The sequence below is a fragment of the Misgurnus anguillicaudatus genome, chromosome 11 (assembly GCF_027580225.2).
Source record: "Misgurnus anguillicaudatus chromosome 11, ASM2758022v2, whole genome shotgun sequence".
NCBI lineage: Eukaryota > Metazoa > Chordata > Actinopteri > Cypriniformes > Cobitidae > Misgurnus > Misgurnus anguillicaudatus.
In genome coordinates this window covers 35,710,582-35,727,764 of record NC_073347.2, presented here as the reverse complement: position 1 = coordinate 35,727,764, position 17,183 = coordinate 35,710,582, and the positions used below count along the sequence as shown (strand labels likewise).

Genomic DNA, 17,183 nt, shown 5'->3' with positions numbered 1-17,183 from the left:
AATCTTGCTTTTGTGTTGTTTATCAGGGGTTTCCAAACTTTTTCAACCCAACAGGTATCTCAAGACCCACCATTTAATAATATAAAAAATTTAGGGGAAAACACAAAGACATTTGTTCCCTTTCAGTAGTTTTTGAATAAGTTTAATTGAATAATATTAAAGCAACACTATGTAGTTTTTTTACCTTTAAATAATGTCTCTAAAATTATTTCAGTGATAGAACTTTTAACTGGACAAATTGTACTGTTGCTGCAACCCGAGCAGCCTCCTAGCTGCTACAAGCACACTCTGAAAGTGGTGGTGGAGGGTAGAGCACACAGCCCCGCCCCTCCCCCTGCCTGCAGAAGAGTGTCTGATACCAGGCACTGTTGCGCTTTTCAACCACATGGGGGAGCTGTAAGTCATTTTTACATGGAAACTACATAGTGTTGCTTTTAAAATACTTTATAGTAGGGCTGCACGATTAGTCAAAAATCATAATTGTTTTAGACTACTGTATTTGCACTGAATTGGAAATGATAGTTTTGAAAAATAAAACGAATTGCAAGGCTGCAGAGAACAGTGCACTATTGCAGACTTATATAGGCAACTGAGGATTTAATGATATTATTTTAATATAGTCAGTCATGGACTAAAGTGCATGGGCCGGTCTAAAAAATGAAACTCCAGTGGCCGGCTGCATAACAGTTTAAGACTAGTCTTAAAAGTTAGTCATGAATTTTTTTTCTTTAAAGGTGAAGTGTGTCAATTTTAGCGGCATCTAGTGGTGAGGTTGCGAATTGCAACCAACAACTCAGTCCACTGCCCAACCCTTGCTTTTGAAATGCATAAAGAAGCTACAATAGCCACCATCGGACAAACATTTCATCGGCCGAGACAACTTAGTTAAAAAGTTTGTCCGTTAAGGGTTTCTGTAGAAACATGGTGGCACAAAATGGCGACTTTCATTTAAGGGGACCCTCGGTGTATCTCATTCTAAGATTATAAAAACATAACGGTTAATTTTAAAAGGTCTTTATACACCACTGATAATATAGTTTTGTATATTATTTTGCATTTCTTTCAAGAGATCCTTCTAAAAATTACACGCTTCACCTTTAAGACTGATCATAACTGTTTTAACGTCACAAGTCCCACTCCAGCCCTGCCTGTAGTTAAAATCATTTTATATAAATGTAAAGAACATTCTGTAAAATATAATCTTGGTATCTTTAATATTGACTAAGTATGGTCTTGTTAAAGATTGAAATTAATGTGAAATCAAACTTTGATGCTCCTGATCTCATCATTAGATTCTGAGACTTTAGAATTGATTTTACAGACAGGCCTGTAATTGTCTAACAGTATATGGGTTGTGGTTGTTTTATACTCTACTAAAATATTTTATATTCGTTTTCAGTGTCATAGGCCTGGTTTGGATGGATTCTTGTCTTTAGTTGCATCACTGTGCACCGTCAGAAAAAAATGGTTAAAAAAGGTCCCTAGCTGTCACTTTTACCTTTTCAAAAAGTACACATTTGCTCAAACTCATACTGTTTTAGTATAACAGAGGAACATATTGGTACAAAGACTGCATACTACATCAAAAGTACATACTGCTACCAAATATACATCATTACTTTAAATGGTACATATTAGGAACTTTTTAAAGGGCACTGTCCCATGCAGTGACAGCTTTTTTAGACCATTTTTCTGACCATGTGATTGTAATTTGTTTATTTTTTATCCTAATTAGTGCCTTATAATAAATTATGAATCTTATAATTAATGATTTGATGATGCACCAACATTTAGACAAATGTTGGTCATTAATGCTCTGTCATTTTTAGGTCACTTTGGATCTGCTAATGAATAAATAAAAATGTAAATCCAGCAATAAAGTATTTCTAATGCATGTTTTTAACATTTTTTTCCATTTTAAAAGCATGCATTCAAGTAACAAGTATTGGTATTGCAACTGGCCAAAGGTTGGTATTGAATCCTATCAGTCCATCCCTAATAAATATAAATATATATTGTATTATTTCATTATACATATGTTCAATGCATATGCTTCTTTTTTCAGACACTTTGATCATATACTTATGTAATTTAAATGCATCCAAACCTTCAATATAGTTAAAAGATTATTTGAATCGGTAAAGTACCTCATGTTATTTGTAAATGTGTTCTGTTCAGCGGTGGATGCAGTGCCTCTGGTTTTCATTACAGTTTGTTCCTGTGATTCCAGTCCCCTGCTGTGGGAATATTAGTGCAACACTTATATACTGTATTTGAATAATGAATGTTTTTTCTTTGGCAAACTCGCCCAGGCTGAATGAGATTAATAAGGGCCTGTCTGTTAGTCACCCCAGGGTAAGCGGCTCTACGTGGGCAGTTTGGACCTGATCCAGGGGTGAATGCAAAGGTTGCAACCTACATATTGCATGCATGAAGACCGCTATTCATGGTCTGTCCTCTCTGGAGATTTATAGTGATAAAGATTTCAATAAACATATGCTACACTCTTCCGTTTACTATGGCAAATCTTCTTAACCCAACTCACCTCCAGGATTTGTCTTAGTTTTCCATAATCAATCAAATGTAACCTTATCATGTTATGATTATATTTTTGCTTGCATTGAAACTGTAGCTTTATTGACTGCTATTACAGGAAGACAAAATAATGCTGTTTAGTGAATTACAGATGAACTTGACATACAGAATATTATGCAGCACAATTATTGAAAGATCCCACTGCTGGTTTTTAATGAATCATGTAATTTGATATCAAAATGATTTGATGTATAGATCCAGAGCAAAAGTTTAATATGGATATATGTCTACAGTATGTATTTGTTTAATACTCACTTTCAGCAAGTATTTTAGCTGGAAAACTAGCTAATTGTTATCACAATGTAAAACTGCATACCTGTATAATATATCACCTGGCCGAGAGCCTTTTATGTGTGTTTAACCATGCAAACATAGTTTTAGTCCACTGGAAGGCGCTGTTTTCACAGACCGATCTATTGGAGGGTCATCATTAGATCTGCTCTAAATTTAGCCAATCCCTCCTATCTGCCATGTTGTCCTTATGCCACACTTTGGCATAAAATCATTATGCCAACGCTGTGGCACTGTGACACTGAAGCAGGAGTGCCGATGCCCACATGCAGTGTCCTGAACTGGACGATGGAGATGGCCATTGTCGTAGGATAAGCACAGATGGGCATGTCCATCTGCCCAACATATGATGCCAGGAACTTAATGTTGATAACACATGACACAAATAAACGTACAGGCTACTTTAAATTGAGTCCAAACATTGTATTTAAAGTTATTAGTATCTAATGGTTACACCCAATCTAATGGATTTATTTAGGGACAGATATGTAACATTTGCACCCAATATGTACCTTTAAGGTTCTTATATGTGCCCTCAGGTACCATTATGCACTTTTGAGGTATTAGTATGAACTCTTTGGGGCGGTTTCCTGGACAGGGATTAGACTAGTCCTAGACTAAAATAAATGTTAGAGCTGTCTAAACTAAAAACAACTTGCAATGACATATCTTAAAATACATCAGTGCCCTTTGTTTTGCCTCAGGATGCACACAAGTAAGGTATGTTTGTTAAAACTACACTGCAAAAATGTATTTTCAAGAAAAAAAAGTCTTATTTTTTGGTCTTGTTTTCAGTAAAAATATCTAAAAATTCTTAAATTAATATACTTTCTCTTGATGAGCAAAACGACCCAAGAAAAAAAAATCAAATTTAAGTGATTTTGTGTATAAAACAAGAAAAAAAAATCTGCCAGTGGGGTAAGCAAAAAAATCTTAAACATTTTGATTAAACACTTAATTCAAGAAAATGTGCTTACCCTTTGGCAGATTTTCTTGCTTGTCTTATGCACAAAATCACTTAAATTTGATATTGTTGGTCTAAAAACTAGACTCATTTTCTTGGGTTGTTTTCCTCAAAGAAAAAGCATCTTAATTTAAGAATTTTTAGATGTTTTACTGAAAACAAGACAAAAATACTAAGACATTTTTTCTTGAAAATCATTTTTTGCAGTTTAAGACACAATTTGTTTTTTCATTGCACTGCAAACAACGAGTTTCTTACTTAGTATTCTTGTCTTGTTTTCAGTAAAAATATCTAAATTCTTAAACCAAGATGTATTTTCTTCATGAGCAAAATGACCTTGCCAAATAAGTCTTGTTTTTAGACAAAACATATAAAATTTAAGTGAATTTTTCCATAAAACAATCTGCCAATAGAATAAGAACATTTTTCTTCAATTAAGTGTGTATGAAAAAAAGTACACTTATTTCCAGGAACAGTTTCTTATTCCATTGGCAGATTTTTTGTTTTAGGCACTAATTTACTCAAAGTTTATATTTTTTTTTGTCTAAAAACTAGACATATTTTGCTAGGTAATTTTGCTTAAAGAAAATCAAGATTTTTTAGATATTTTTACTGAAAACAAGACAAAATACTAAGAAATAAAGCCTTCTTTTTTGCAGTGTAGCTATGAAAATCCAACATTGGAAAATATACATATTTTAAGGTTGAGAGTATTCCAATTCATCCTTATTCAATTTTTAAGTTTCCAAGTCTAAAGAGGATTTTTGGATCTTAGTTTCTCAGTTGAATGAAACTTTCAAAAAAACATCATAACATTTGCAGGCCATTGCTTTTCTTCAGGAGATCAACACCTGTGGTACTGAAGGTGAAAGCAGACGTTTCTAACACTGATGTCATCTAAACATCAAATGGTTCGTTTACAAAAATCTTTCATTGATATAAAAACTGCACACACACACTCATGCACACACACACACACACACACATACACATGTGACCTTACCAAGTTGGCAGTGGTGCTTCAGTGCACATACTCCATGTTTGGATTGATTGATGGTATGCACTGACTGCTTCTTCCAGAGCGTTCCATATGAACTGTTTCTGGCACGATCACGTCCTGATGAAACAATGATTTCTTCATTTAACAGGAGCATGGTGTGACCTGGCTCTTGCACGGTCTGTGTGAGCCAGTTTACAGATCATAATACAAAGTCTGGCAGATCACAAGAATAGAGGCGTCTGTCCTCCAGTGGTAAGATCACTGGTGATTCAAACGCATGCTGTGAAATCAATCTAACAGATACTCTCAATACTCCACGCTTAGACATTTGAAATAGCATTCAGATTTTGTCAGCTTTTAATATTTTAGTTTACGCTATTGAAAAAAATACCCTCATTATTTCTCAAATTGTGCAATGTTTAAAAAAATACAAGTTTCCATTCTGTGCATTCTTAAAAGTAAAGGTGTCAAATGCTGCATTCACACCAACCGCGGTAGAGGCGGCAAGTTGTACGCTTGAACATTTGAGTTCACTCGCGCGTGAAATTCTAGTCATTCGAGACATTCGCGAAAATCTGCCGAAGTTCAGATTTTTCAACTTGTGCATTTCCCGCGGCAGCGCTCAATTCGCGCGTGTACCGCGTCGCAGGATGCCTAATCACGTCTTTGCATTGACATGTAAATCACCCGCGCTTGCCGCCTCAACCGCGGTTGGTGTAAACGCAGCATAAAAGGAAGTTTACATCGATGCCATAGAAGAACCATTTCTTGCATACCCTTTCATAATCTAAATAACCTTTTTAAACCTTTTTAGGAATGTGTCAATTTGAATGGACACTGAATACAGAAGTCAACATATTTGATTAATCAGAAACAGTCAAGATTCAGTGTGCTAAAACATGATCCAAATTAGTGCACCATGAATCTTTTTATCAGAGTGAAACAGGGTGCATAAATATGTACACAAGTACACAAACAAGTATCCATTTAAACCATAGTTGAACAGCATACTGTACTGAACAAAATTCCCATCCCTGAGCAATGTTTTGAGTCTGTGTCTATCTAAACCCTTTTATTCTCAGGACTAGATCTGGAAGCCAGCGTGTCATTTTGAGTTCTCCTTTAATGTGCCTTGGGGGCTATGAAAGGCTCTTAGTTTTATGATACTTTCGCTTTATCTTACACCATCACAGCTCCTGGTATTCGTGTCTGAATTCTGCTGATTTGCTGAAAGAATTCACAGTTTATGCAGAATAGTTGTTTCCCCACTCACAGTACATTTAATAATGGATTATTTTTCCTGGTAGAGATGAATGTCACTGTCTATTCTATGATTTCATTGTGCATTTACATATGTTATACAGCTGGGCTATTTCCAAAGTCATTTGTTGAAAATAAGAGGTCTTCACGGGTCCACTATGATTTGAAAACCCGAGGTCCAGACCTGAGAGGATTTGGGTCTAAAAGTTTCAGGTGTGCCTCGGACACAGGTCAGGTATAATAATAGCGGCCTTGGGTCTTGTGTACCTGCAATTTAAAATAAATGTGTTTTTGCACACTGTAGCATTATAGCAAATGCACACTGTATTGGTTTCCTTGATGTCGTCATCAGATAACAAAAGAAAGTAAATGGAGCAGCGGGCAAAATTGGTTGTGAGGCCACTGGGGTTTCTTTCTGGTTCATGTGGGCTGCTGACTGCACACACATCAGTGTTTTGTCAGGTCGGACTAGGGTGTAATTTGTTGGGGTTTACCCGAGTCAGGTTTTTCTTTAAAAAAAAATTATTTATGTCGGGTCCGGGGAAAAAGTGATGCTGGTCATGTACATTTCTTTAGACCCAAGTAAACCGTTATTTATACATAGATGAGACTGTTCTTAATTTTTTTTTAAAAAGGTTTAATGACTTCCAGAAAATGTTCTTCTATAAATATATAAACATACAATATATCAAATAAAAAACAGACCCTATGCTTTTTAAACAAAAAACCTGTTTTATCATATCTTCATTTGTTTTCTTTTTATCACCTATCAAATATGGGTAGGTTTCTTCATAAATAGCAAATTTTGAGCAAAAAAAGGACTTTTGATAGAGATCAGATTCAGAGCGATGATCAAAACATGCACAGAGTTTTTACTGTTTCTCCTAAGGGGTTGCTTACGGGTTTTAAGTTAGGTAAGACCACCTGGTGGATAATAGCGGAAATACAGATTGCCGGAAAAGCCCGTCATTGGCAGGGAAGCGTTTTCTCTTAATTGACAAGTTAACTCGTCAATGGCAAAAAATATGCAATGCACTCATTAAAATAAAGATGTTACATTTTGCCATAGAGCAGGGGTCTCCAACCCTGCTCCTTGTGAGCTACCATCCTGCAAATTTTAACTTTAACACCAGCAAAAACCCAACTGAAGCTAATCACTGTATTCAGGGTTGCTTGATAATTACAGACATGTGTCTGGGTTGGAACTAAAGTCTTCAGGACGGTAGCTCACCAGAAGCAGGTTAAACAATCCTTTCTGTTTTGATAAAGGGTTCTTTGTGGCTAATAGGTTCTTAATTATTTTAAAAAAGGTAAAAAAACGGTTCTTCTATGATCCTTGGACTGAATGGTTCCATGAGGAACCAATTTTTTTTATATGGCATCACTGTGAAGAACCTTTTATGCACTTTAATTTGTGTGCCCAAACACATGTACATATGATGGATTTTGTTGATGACAATGTGGATATTACATTAAGAGTTTATTCTTAAATATAATTTTTGTTCTGCATCTATAAAAACAGACCACAACCTTTTTGCCTGGAGTTCTCAGAGATCCTGGTTAAAGCCGTCTATACTGTGACAGTCAGTACAGGATTTTGACAACATGACAAAACCAGAGTGTAAAATTTTACCACTATAATTTGTTCATTGTCCTTGCTGAGAGGCAAACAGCATGCTCAGTTTATCACTCCCTGATATCAGTCCTTGACTTTTAATAGTCTCAGTAATGTCCTCCTAAACTTCCTCATGTCGCTCACGATGATAGTTTGGCAACAGTCAGGAATATATTGGAAATGTATGGAGCCCTGGGCATTTTGCTCTTAGACTAGCTTAGTTGACGGCCAGTCAAAACCAAATTTAAATACAATATGCAAAGATTTAAGATAGAAAGTGCAACAATTGTCAATAGCAGATTTAGTTTTTTAACAACTTATTATCTCACAAAATAATGTCATCTTGTCATTATTAATAAAGCAAAAAAAATATTAGAACACTAAAACATTTGATCATCAACTTCATCCTAAACCTTTTCATAGTGAGAGTTATATGATCTCATGAGTCTATCATATCATGAAATACTTTCATAAAGCAAAACCACATGCTTTGCCAATTTCTGTCAACTCCAATATGTTCGAGAGAAAAAGAGACAAAGATCACTTGACCCAAGTTTTCTTAAACATTCACAGACTCTTATAAATGTTTATTTGCTTTTCTGAAGATTCCAAGTGAATAATATTTTATTTTGCATTTTCTGAATTCTCATTTCCTGTGTTCTTGGAACAGAACCTGATTTTGATCCCATTCCAGCTGTCTCCTTCTGTTGTTAAGTCAACATAAGGCGAAGGATATTTGTAGTGGCCAAAAGCCTGACCAGTCACACACACACACACACACACACACGCACGCACACACACGCAAACACATAAGACTTGTAAAGACTTTTAAACTCCCTAAAGATATTTCCTCCAAAAAATTTTTTTACAAACATTACACATTTGGAGTATTAATTTGAGTGAATATTATGGTAGAGATAAGGGCACAAACTTTGAACCTCTAACCCTCCAAAAATGACTGCTCAAAGGGATTTGGGTTCAAACTTGTGCCCTTATGTCTTTTAAAATATTAAAAACCTCTCTAAAAATGACTGGGTTATTTTTACCCATGTGGGTAAATATTGGACTGAACACACCCCTGGGTTAAAATTGACCCAATGCTGGGTGGTTTTAACACAGCTTCTAAGTAATTATAACTCATGGTGCATAACAACAACCCAACATTGGGTAATTTTTTAACCCAGCATGTGTTCTGTCTAATATTTAACCATTATGGGTTAAAAATAACCCAGACATTTTTAGAGTGATTTGATTGGCCCACACACTGTCTGGTGTTTACTCACAGTTTGTAAGCAAAGGCACACAGGATTTGTTTACATTTATGCAGACTATTATTCAAAGTGACTTACAGTGCATTCAATCTATGTACATTTCTCAGCATGTGTGTTTACTGGGATCAAACTCATGACCTTTGCATTGCTAACGCAATGTTCAACAAGCTGACCTACAGTAGAGATATACTCACCTAAAGGATTATTAGGAACACTATACTAATACGATGTTTGACCCCCTTTCGACTTCAGAACTGCCTTAATTCTACGTGGCATTGATTCAACAAGGTGCTGAAAGCATTGTTTAGAAATGTTGGCTCATATTGATAGGATAGCATCTTGCAGTTGATGGAGATTTGTGGGATGCATAAAGATTCCGTTCCACCACATCCCAAAGATGCTCCATTGGGTTGAGATTTGGTGACTGTGGGGGCCATTTTAGTACAGTGTACTCATTGTCATGTTCAAGAAACCAATTAGAAATGATTTGAGCTTTGTGACATGGTGCATTATCCTGCTGGAAGTAGCCATCAGAGGATGAGTACATGGTGGTCATAAAGGAATGGGCATGGTCAGAAACAATGCTATGGTAGGCCGTGGCATTTAAACGATGCCCAATCGGCACTAAGAGGCCTGAAGTGTGTCAAGAAAACATCCCCCAGACCATTACACCACCACCAGCAGCCTGCACAGTGGTAACAAGGCATGATGGATCCATGTTCTCATTCTGTTTATTAATTCTGACTCTACCATCTGAATGTCTCAACAGAAATCGAGACTCATCAGATCAGGCAACAAGTCTTCAACTGTCCAATTTTGGTGAGCTTGTGTAAATTGTAGCCTCTTTATCCTATTTGTAGTGGAGATGAGTTGTACCCGGTGGGGTCTTCTGCTGTTGTAGCCCATCCGCCTCAAGGTTGTGCGTGTTGTGGCTTCACAAATGCTTTGCTGCATACCTCGGTTATAACGAGTGGTAATTTCAGTCAAAGTTGCTCTTCTATCAGCTTCAATCAGTCGGCTCATTCTCCTCTGACCTCTAGCATCAACAAGCCATTTTCGCCCACAGGACTGCAGCATACTGGATGTTTTTCCCTTTTCACACCATTCTTTGTAAATCCTAGAAATGGTTGTGTGTGAAAATCCCAGTAACTGAGCAGATTGTGTGTCTGGCACCAACAACCATGCCATGCTCCAAATTGCTTAAATCACCTTTCTTTCCCATTCTGACATTCAGTTTGGAGATTATCTTGATCAGGACCACACCCCTAAATGCATTGAAGCAACTGCCTTGTGATTGGTTGATTAGATAATTGCATAAATTAAAAATTGAACAGGCGTTCCTAATAATCCTTTAGGTGAGTGTATGTTTACCAATAAATTTACTGTAATCCTCACTTAAAATCTTATTTGTTGTTGCAATCATATTGCAGTGTAAACTATTACTGTTCATTTAACCTATAGGTAAAACAGATTTAACTCTTGTGCCATGGTTCAGCCGACACTTACTTGTCTTCCTAAGATCTTAAATCTAATTTTTTATGTCTTCTGACTTCAAGACAGTGACATTAGCCATATATTTCAACACAAGTCTAATATTACCAATTCATTTCCAGATTTCATTTGTGTGTGCCAAGTGAATAGAAACAACCGTAGGAATTCATTTTGCACACCAAAGTCAATAATTTCACGGTCTGTCAAGTGTTGCAATGTGCTTTCTCACACAGACATTTCTTCATCTGAATGTGCCCAAGGATCTTACTGAGATTTCTGTGTGATCCAGAGATCATTATAGGTGGCTAGATGCGAACATACGTTATCTTTTCTGTTTCCTTAGTAACACAGAGATCTGAATGTCTGTAGACAGCACATACAGTATAATTTAGTCATTTCACTACTATATGTGACCTGGTCAAAACCTGCTGGTCGTCTTATATAGTACATGTAGCCCACACTTGCTTGGTCAGATTTTATGACGAATGACATCATTTAAAAAGCATGGGGTTAGCATATTGAGAGCAAATATCTCCAATCTGTCACAACAAATGCAGCCGATTTACACAAATCACAAATCACAAATCATTTAGATTTTTATATAAACTGAATAAATAAAGGTGCATAATTAAAGAAAAACTGCATCTCCGTGTTCTTACCGCGTCTGCTGCCTCTGTGAATCTATTTATAGGGATTCTATTCATAGCTCCATTTATGCAATGTGTGTAATTGGCCGCTGTGAGATTGCATGCTTTCATTTTAATGCCTCTATATAAATGAAGAATTTTATTAATGAAGATTATGAGCTAAACCCAGCTTTTTCTTGACGGTTTCTAATGTGAGAGAGACATTTGTGTGCCAACAAATGGATGTTTTTTTGTCCTGGTTGAAAGAGTCCCCTCGACGTGCCTCTGCATTTTCATTCACAGAATCTAGTGCGAGCAGCAGGAATTAGTGAATGCTCTTGGTTCTGTATGCTTTCCAATGTATTCCCAAATCTATTTTCATTCAAAAAAGATGGCTGCTCTTAAAGGGATATTCATGCAAAAATGAAAAATAAAGTAAAGGTAAATTTTTAAACCTGTAAATGTCTTATGCATTAACACAAATGGAAATGTTCGAATATGTGACGACGTTGCTGTCAACACTCACTTTTAATAATACGAACAGGGTCGAAGTTCATTTCTGGACAAATCCTATAAATAGATCAAATATGTGTGAGCAAAAGTGCTTGCATACAATTTCTGCGGATTAATTTATAATCTATTACTTAAAAAATAACAAACTTATTTAGAACTTCCACGTTTTTACCATATTAGTTAAAGAGCAACTATGGTCCGATTCACGATTTTATATTTCCTTTAGTGTGTATTTGTACTGTACATGTTAACGATACGCAAAAGCGATATGCAAAAACCCCAAAGCAAATGATGACATGAGTTATAAATCTCTTTTCTTGGACTACAACAAACACATGGGTTGTAGGCAACAGTTTACTTTCTGGGCCTGTTGATGTGGTCATGACGCTCATTATCATAATACCGCCCCACTTGAACCCACAGCCTATAAGCTAACTCCTGTCAGGAATGCATTGTGAGCGAATCTTTCAAACATGGTAAGAAGCGTCATTTTCCAGCTGACATCATAGGTATTTTGGCCAATCACAACGTACAGATTAGCTGGCCAATCAGAGACACGGTGCTTTTCAAAACAATGAGCTTTGTACAAAATCAGAGCGTTTGAGGAAGGCAGGATATCTGTAGCTACAAATATGTACGGTATGTGGAAAATAATGTTTTTTTTTAACTATAAACAACGCAAACACATTATATTAAACCAAATACACAAAATAACGTTTTTTTACCAATGAAATAGGTGCACTTTAAATATGTTGTCAATTGTGACCCTGGACCATAAAACCAGTCTTAAGTCACACAGGTATATTTGTAACAATAGCCAATAATACATTGCGTGTGTCAAAATGTCATATATTTAAAGGGGACATATCATGAAAATCTGTCTTTTTCCAATGTTTAAGTGCTAAAATTGTGTCCCCAGTGCTTCTATCCACCTAGAAAATGTGAAAAAGATCAACCCAGTAACTTAGTTTTGGTAAACCATTCTCTGCATGCATGTGGAAAAAATATGTAATTGAAAGTTGGCTCCCCTTGTGATGTCAGAAGGGGATAATATCACCCCTTTATCTGCACTATCCAACCACAGGACTGCCATTTAGTGCAGAGATCAGCTCATTTGCATTTTAAATGACACAACCTAAACACATTTATGCTCACACCTACATGGCAATTTTACCATGTTGTAATAAATTAAGTGTAGGTATTTTGAGCTAAAACTTAACATACGTACTCTGGGGACACAAAATATTTTTTACATATTTAATAAGTGTTTTTAAGATATTAAGTAGATTATGTTCCATGAAGATATTTTGTACATCTAAAAATATCAAGTGTATTTTTATCACATTAGCTTATTTATTCAGCTTTCAGATGATGTATAAATATAAAAAAAGATTGACCCTTATAACTGGTTTTGTGGTCCAGGGTCACAATTGATCTGACACTCCCTAAGGCTTTGTGCCATTTTATCAAGTTTGTGGTGATTGTGTACTGTATTTATGTCATTTCAAGACATAGGTGTGAACCTTTGTATGTACGTGTGAAAGAATTCATGCAGGCTTTAAGTTGTTTAGATTATATCAGCCCATGTGGGTGTGTAACCAATAATTTTGATTAGGTAAAAATGCTATGATTTTGTGTTGTGCAGCTCTTTCAGTCACAGAAAGTAGCAGATGAAGTTCTCCTGAGTGCATTCATAAAAATTCAGGTGCTTAAAAGCTTCTTCAAAGCCATGCCATAGAAAAAAAAATTTCGGTTCCTCAAAGGATCATTGAGTCAAAGGTTTTTTAAAGAATCATTTCTTTCATACTTTTTTATAATCTGAAGAACGTTTTTTTCACCATAAAGAACTTTTTGTGAAATCATTTTTCTGTTCTGTCTATGAATATTTTTTCTTTAAAAGTATAGTTTGTGTTTGTCAGCGATATCCAGTCCAACAAGGTCAGGGTTTCAACAAGCGATCTAACAGAAAACAATACCAAGTTTGTCTTTTGGACCGTTGTGTTATTTACATTCTGTTTGTTTTCCATTAGAAATAAAGGAAAGGTCATGGTTAAAATATGAGCACTCTCCAGTCAAAGTCCTGGAACGTCTATCCAAACATCGGTATAGCACGATCAATAAATTTTTAAGAGGCTATGCTCAATGCTGTGAATTATGCAGTCTGCTTTCTGCACATATGACTCAGGCTGGGCCACTGCAGCGATTGCCAGAGAAAGATATTTTTAAAACAAACAGAATTAGAGAAATCGCAGTACATCACAAATCTGTCATCATTTTGTTACAGGTGTAATATGAAACGATCAGTGAAGCGTCAACTTCTCCATTGCTTTACGCTACAATGGCTACTTTGCAATGCCTGTCAAAACCCACATGTTTCTGAGCGTTAACATTTTGGAAATCCTTCAGAAAAAAAAACTTTAATTCAAGTGGTTAACTGTTTGTTAAACTATGGACATTTTTGGCTTTGTAAAAATACTTTACTTCTACATCTTGCTATGGCTATAATTTTTATGCACCCAATATTTTTACACTAATCTGTAGCCATACATTTAGGCACAGATATGTACACATTTGGTACCAATGATGTACTAATATAAACTATTTAATTGCAAATGTTTACTTTTTGAAGAGAAACCGCCCAAGTGACCTTTTTTTACCAGTTTGCATTGGAAATGACAAATATTGTTCAGAAATGATTTATGCTTTTGATTGTTTCCAACTCTTTTTCACAGACACATGTTGTCTCATTGGTAGCTCAGTAACTTTTAAAACTTTAGTGCCCAAATTGACGGTGAAATTGCTGTTTTACGTATGTAAAACTTTATCAATACAAATTGTGTACAATAAACAATTATTTATGTTATGAAAATGCTAGATGTTTTTAGAATTGTGTTTAAAATAGTATTTCAAGTTTAAACAATACAATATTAAAACAAAATTTCTACAGTAAACGCTTTCCCAGGAAACACAGTAATACTGTAAATACATGTAAGCTAGGTCGTTCTGGACCAAAGCATCTGTGAAATGAATATCTTGCATGTAAGAATTGAAATCGTTTGGTTGAAATCAACATCCAGTATGCTACCTTTAAATGAACGTGATCTGCTCCACTGGTGGTCTCACGACTCTCTGAAAGGACTCCGCGTATCCGCGCACATGAAGGGTGACACATATGCACTTATCCACTCGTAAATCTGACGGTGCTCCACCCTCTCCATCGCTTTCATCTCTCCATCTGTTACTGTCCCACGAGTGGAGAGGATTTCAGCACCGGGACAGATCCTCGAGGCATCATGGCGACAGAGGTAAGAGATTTATTATCACACTGTGAGCTTTGAGATCAGCATACAGTAACGTTACGTACAGTACTGTTTGTTCTGCGAGTACTGAGGCTAGGGTGCGTTTGTTTTGTCGTGGTTGATATGAAGTTATTTTGACACCTGCTGTGGGTCTGAACCCCGGTCACGACGCATAAACACTTCAGTTGAGACGCGTTCAAATGAACTACGTCTCGTTGAACTTTCTTCTACTGGACAAGTTATTCGTTTAAATTAGCCGAAAGTTCGCGTTATCTGTCGAAGAGCGCGTGAGCGATACTGACAGACAGATGTATTATTCAGCACCCTGGACAGAGACGCAAACATACAAACTGAAAGAACAAATCACAGGTGAAATATAGGCTACTATAGTGCTTTGAAACTTACAATAGTAAATATTAATGTATACTATAGTATTTACTGCAGTTTATCAATTCACTAACGACTGTCAAATGGTCCCAAACGATCACTGTGACAGTACCCTTTATAAAGATCCTATTATGTACCATTAAGGTGCACTCTCAATATGTACCTGTAAGGTACTATGAACTCTTTTTGAAAGAGTACCACCAGCTAAGTCCTCTGGCAAAAGGATCCTGTGAATGAGAAGGAAAAACACAGTGGAAAAACAGGATTATTAAAGGTGCCGTAGAATGTAAAACTCTAGATTTACCTAGCATAGATTAATAATACTCGTTAAATACATTTGGTAATGACAAATTAAGAGTTTCGTTGCAAAACGAGATAACCACAGTTTTTTTAATTGCTCAGAAATCTCGTTTTTTGGTTGTGCATTCAAATTTATTTCCATTCAACTGCAGTTGGTTTTTTTTGATTTAAATCTTCATTACTTAAAAAATACAGATAAGTAGCACCATAAAACAAAATAATAACATGATAACATAATAATAAACATGTTTTGACAATAATGTTAAAAAATGGATTTATCTCATTTTGCAACGAAACTCTTCAAATCATGAGATAACACATAACACAAACTGTGACGTTACAGTCGAGATGTATGCCATAACATTAAATTACACATTTAATTACAATGTTGTTACAATGGTAAAAATAAAGTTGTGACTGCTGAGTTAATGCTATATGCTAGTTAATGTTATATACTAGATAATGCTATATCCTATCGTTTAGGCTGAAGTTCTACTATTGACATTACGACTACATTTTGCAGGTCCATATTAAAAAAAAACTTACCACTCAGAAATGTCCATTAACAATCTCTAAACAATTGATTATTCCTCAAATTCTGTATCTTCGTCTGATATAAGGTCTGTTTACACACACACAAAGCTACTGAAGGACCTGCTTGTAAAACAGCCAATCAGAGCAGAGCTCAACATTATTATTCATGACCCTTTCAAATAAGGTAATAATAGACCATTTCATTCTAAATGCAAATCATAGGGTTGTAAATGGACATGTAAAACTGACTATCATTTTTGCACTTTATAAAGCCACACACCTTTATGTAGATATCAGAGAACAATTTAACAGATTATTTAAATGCATTCTTTAACATTTTTAAATGTATTGTACCATGTTAAAATACAGCACCATATTTCATATTAATGCACAGATTTGCTACATGGATGTACATGGCTTACAGTAAAAAAAGGCTATGACTTTTGATTGTTAAAGTAGGCAAGCATCACTATTTGTTCAGCGATTTGTGGAAAACCCTAACGCAAAGTTTGGCGAGAAGTGACAAGGAAACAACGCGAGGTCGCGCGTGCGAGACCGGAGTTCTAACGTGACACTGCGGATTATTATTAAAAATGGTAGCCCGCAAAAAGCTTGCCATAACTGCATGTGCACTTATTTGTAGTGAAAACAAAAATGAAAAGAAAAGAAGCTCTTTTCTTAACCAAATCCATGCTTGCTGATATTATGGGCTCTAACTTCATAACTCCTCCCTGAAGTTCTAGCAGCCCTGTATGTTGCTCTCTCATGGCTGTAGGTCATAGGCAACGATATTTTCAGTCAAAACACATTTCACACGGCATGATTTTAAATTGCGTGTCGGCGACTCATCGGCGATTCTCTCAGATCGCGTTTTTGATAATTCACACTGTGTGATTGTCACTCGCGTGCACGAGCACGGATTTGCCTGTGATTTCGGGCATTTGTCGGCGATTTTCGGGCTAAAATTTTGCAGTCTGAACTCGGCATTAGCAAACACTCTAGGGATCACCCAGATCGAGCAGCCTATAGCACCTGCA

The 17,183-nt window shown here is 36.0% G+C and overlaps 1 protein-coding gene and 1 long non-coding RNA gene across 3 annotated transcripts in view; one reads left to right on the top strand and one right to left on the bottom strand.

Annotated features, from left to right (window-relative positions):
* Window positions 1–974: 974 nt before the first annotated feature.
* LOC129416220 (uncharacterized) lies at window positions 975–16,801 on the bottom strand. 2 transcript variants are annotated; one of them, XR_012372265.1, is made up of 5 exons: window positions 16,159–16,800; window positions 15,476–15,539; window positions 14,712–14,908; window positions 4,854–4,967; window positions 975–2,237 (listed from the first exon to the last, which is right to left on the bottom strand). It is a non-coding gene; the product is annotated as an uncharacterized lncRNA (long non-coding RNA). The 2 variants fall into 2 exon arrangements; XR_012372264.1 differs by lacking the exon at window positions 975–2,237 and having other exon boundaries at window positions 4,486–4,967; window positions 16,159–16,801.
* The window catches only part of golga7bb (golgin A7 family, member Bb), a 34,212-nt gene continuing 31,826 nt past the window's right edge, over window positions 14,798–17,183 (top strand). The window contains exon 1 of the mRNA XM_073873595.1: window positions 14,798–14,931. Coding sequence (XP_073729696.1) covers window positions 14,920–14,931 — 12 coding nt within the window. The 5' untranslated portion in view covers window positions 14,798–14,919. The remainder of the gene's footprint in view (window positions 14,932–17,183) is intronic.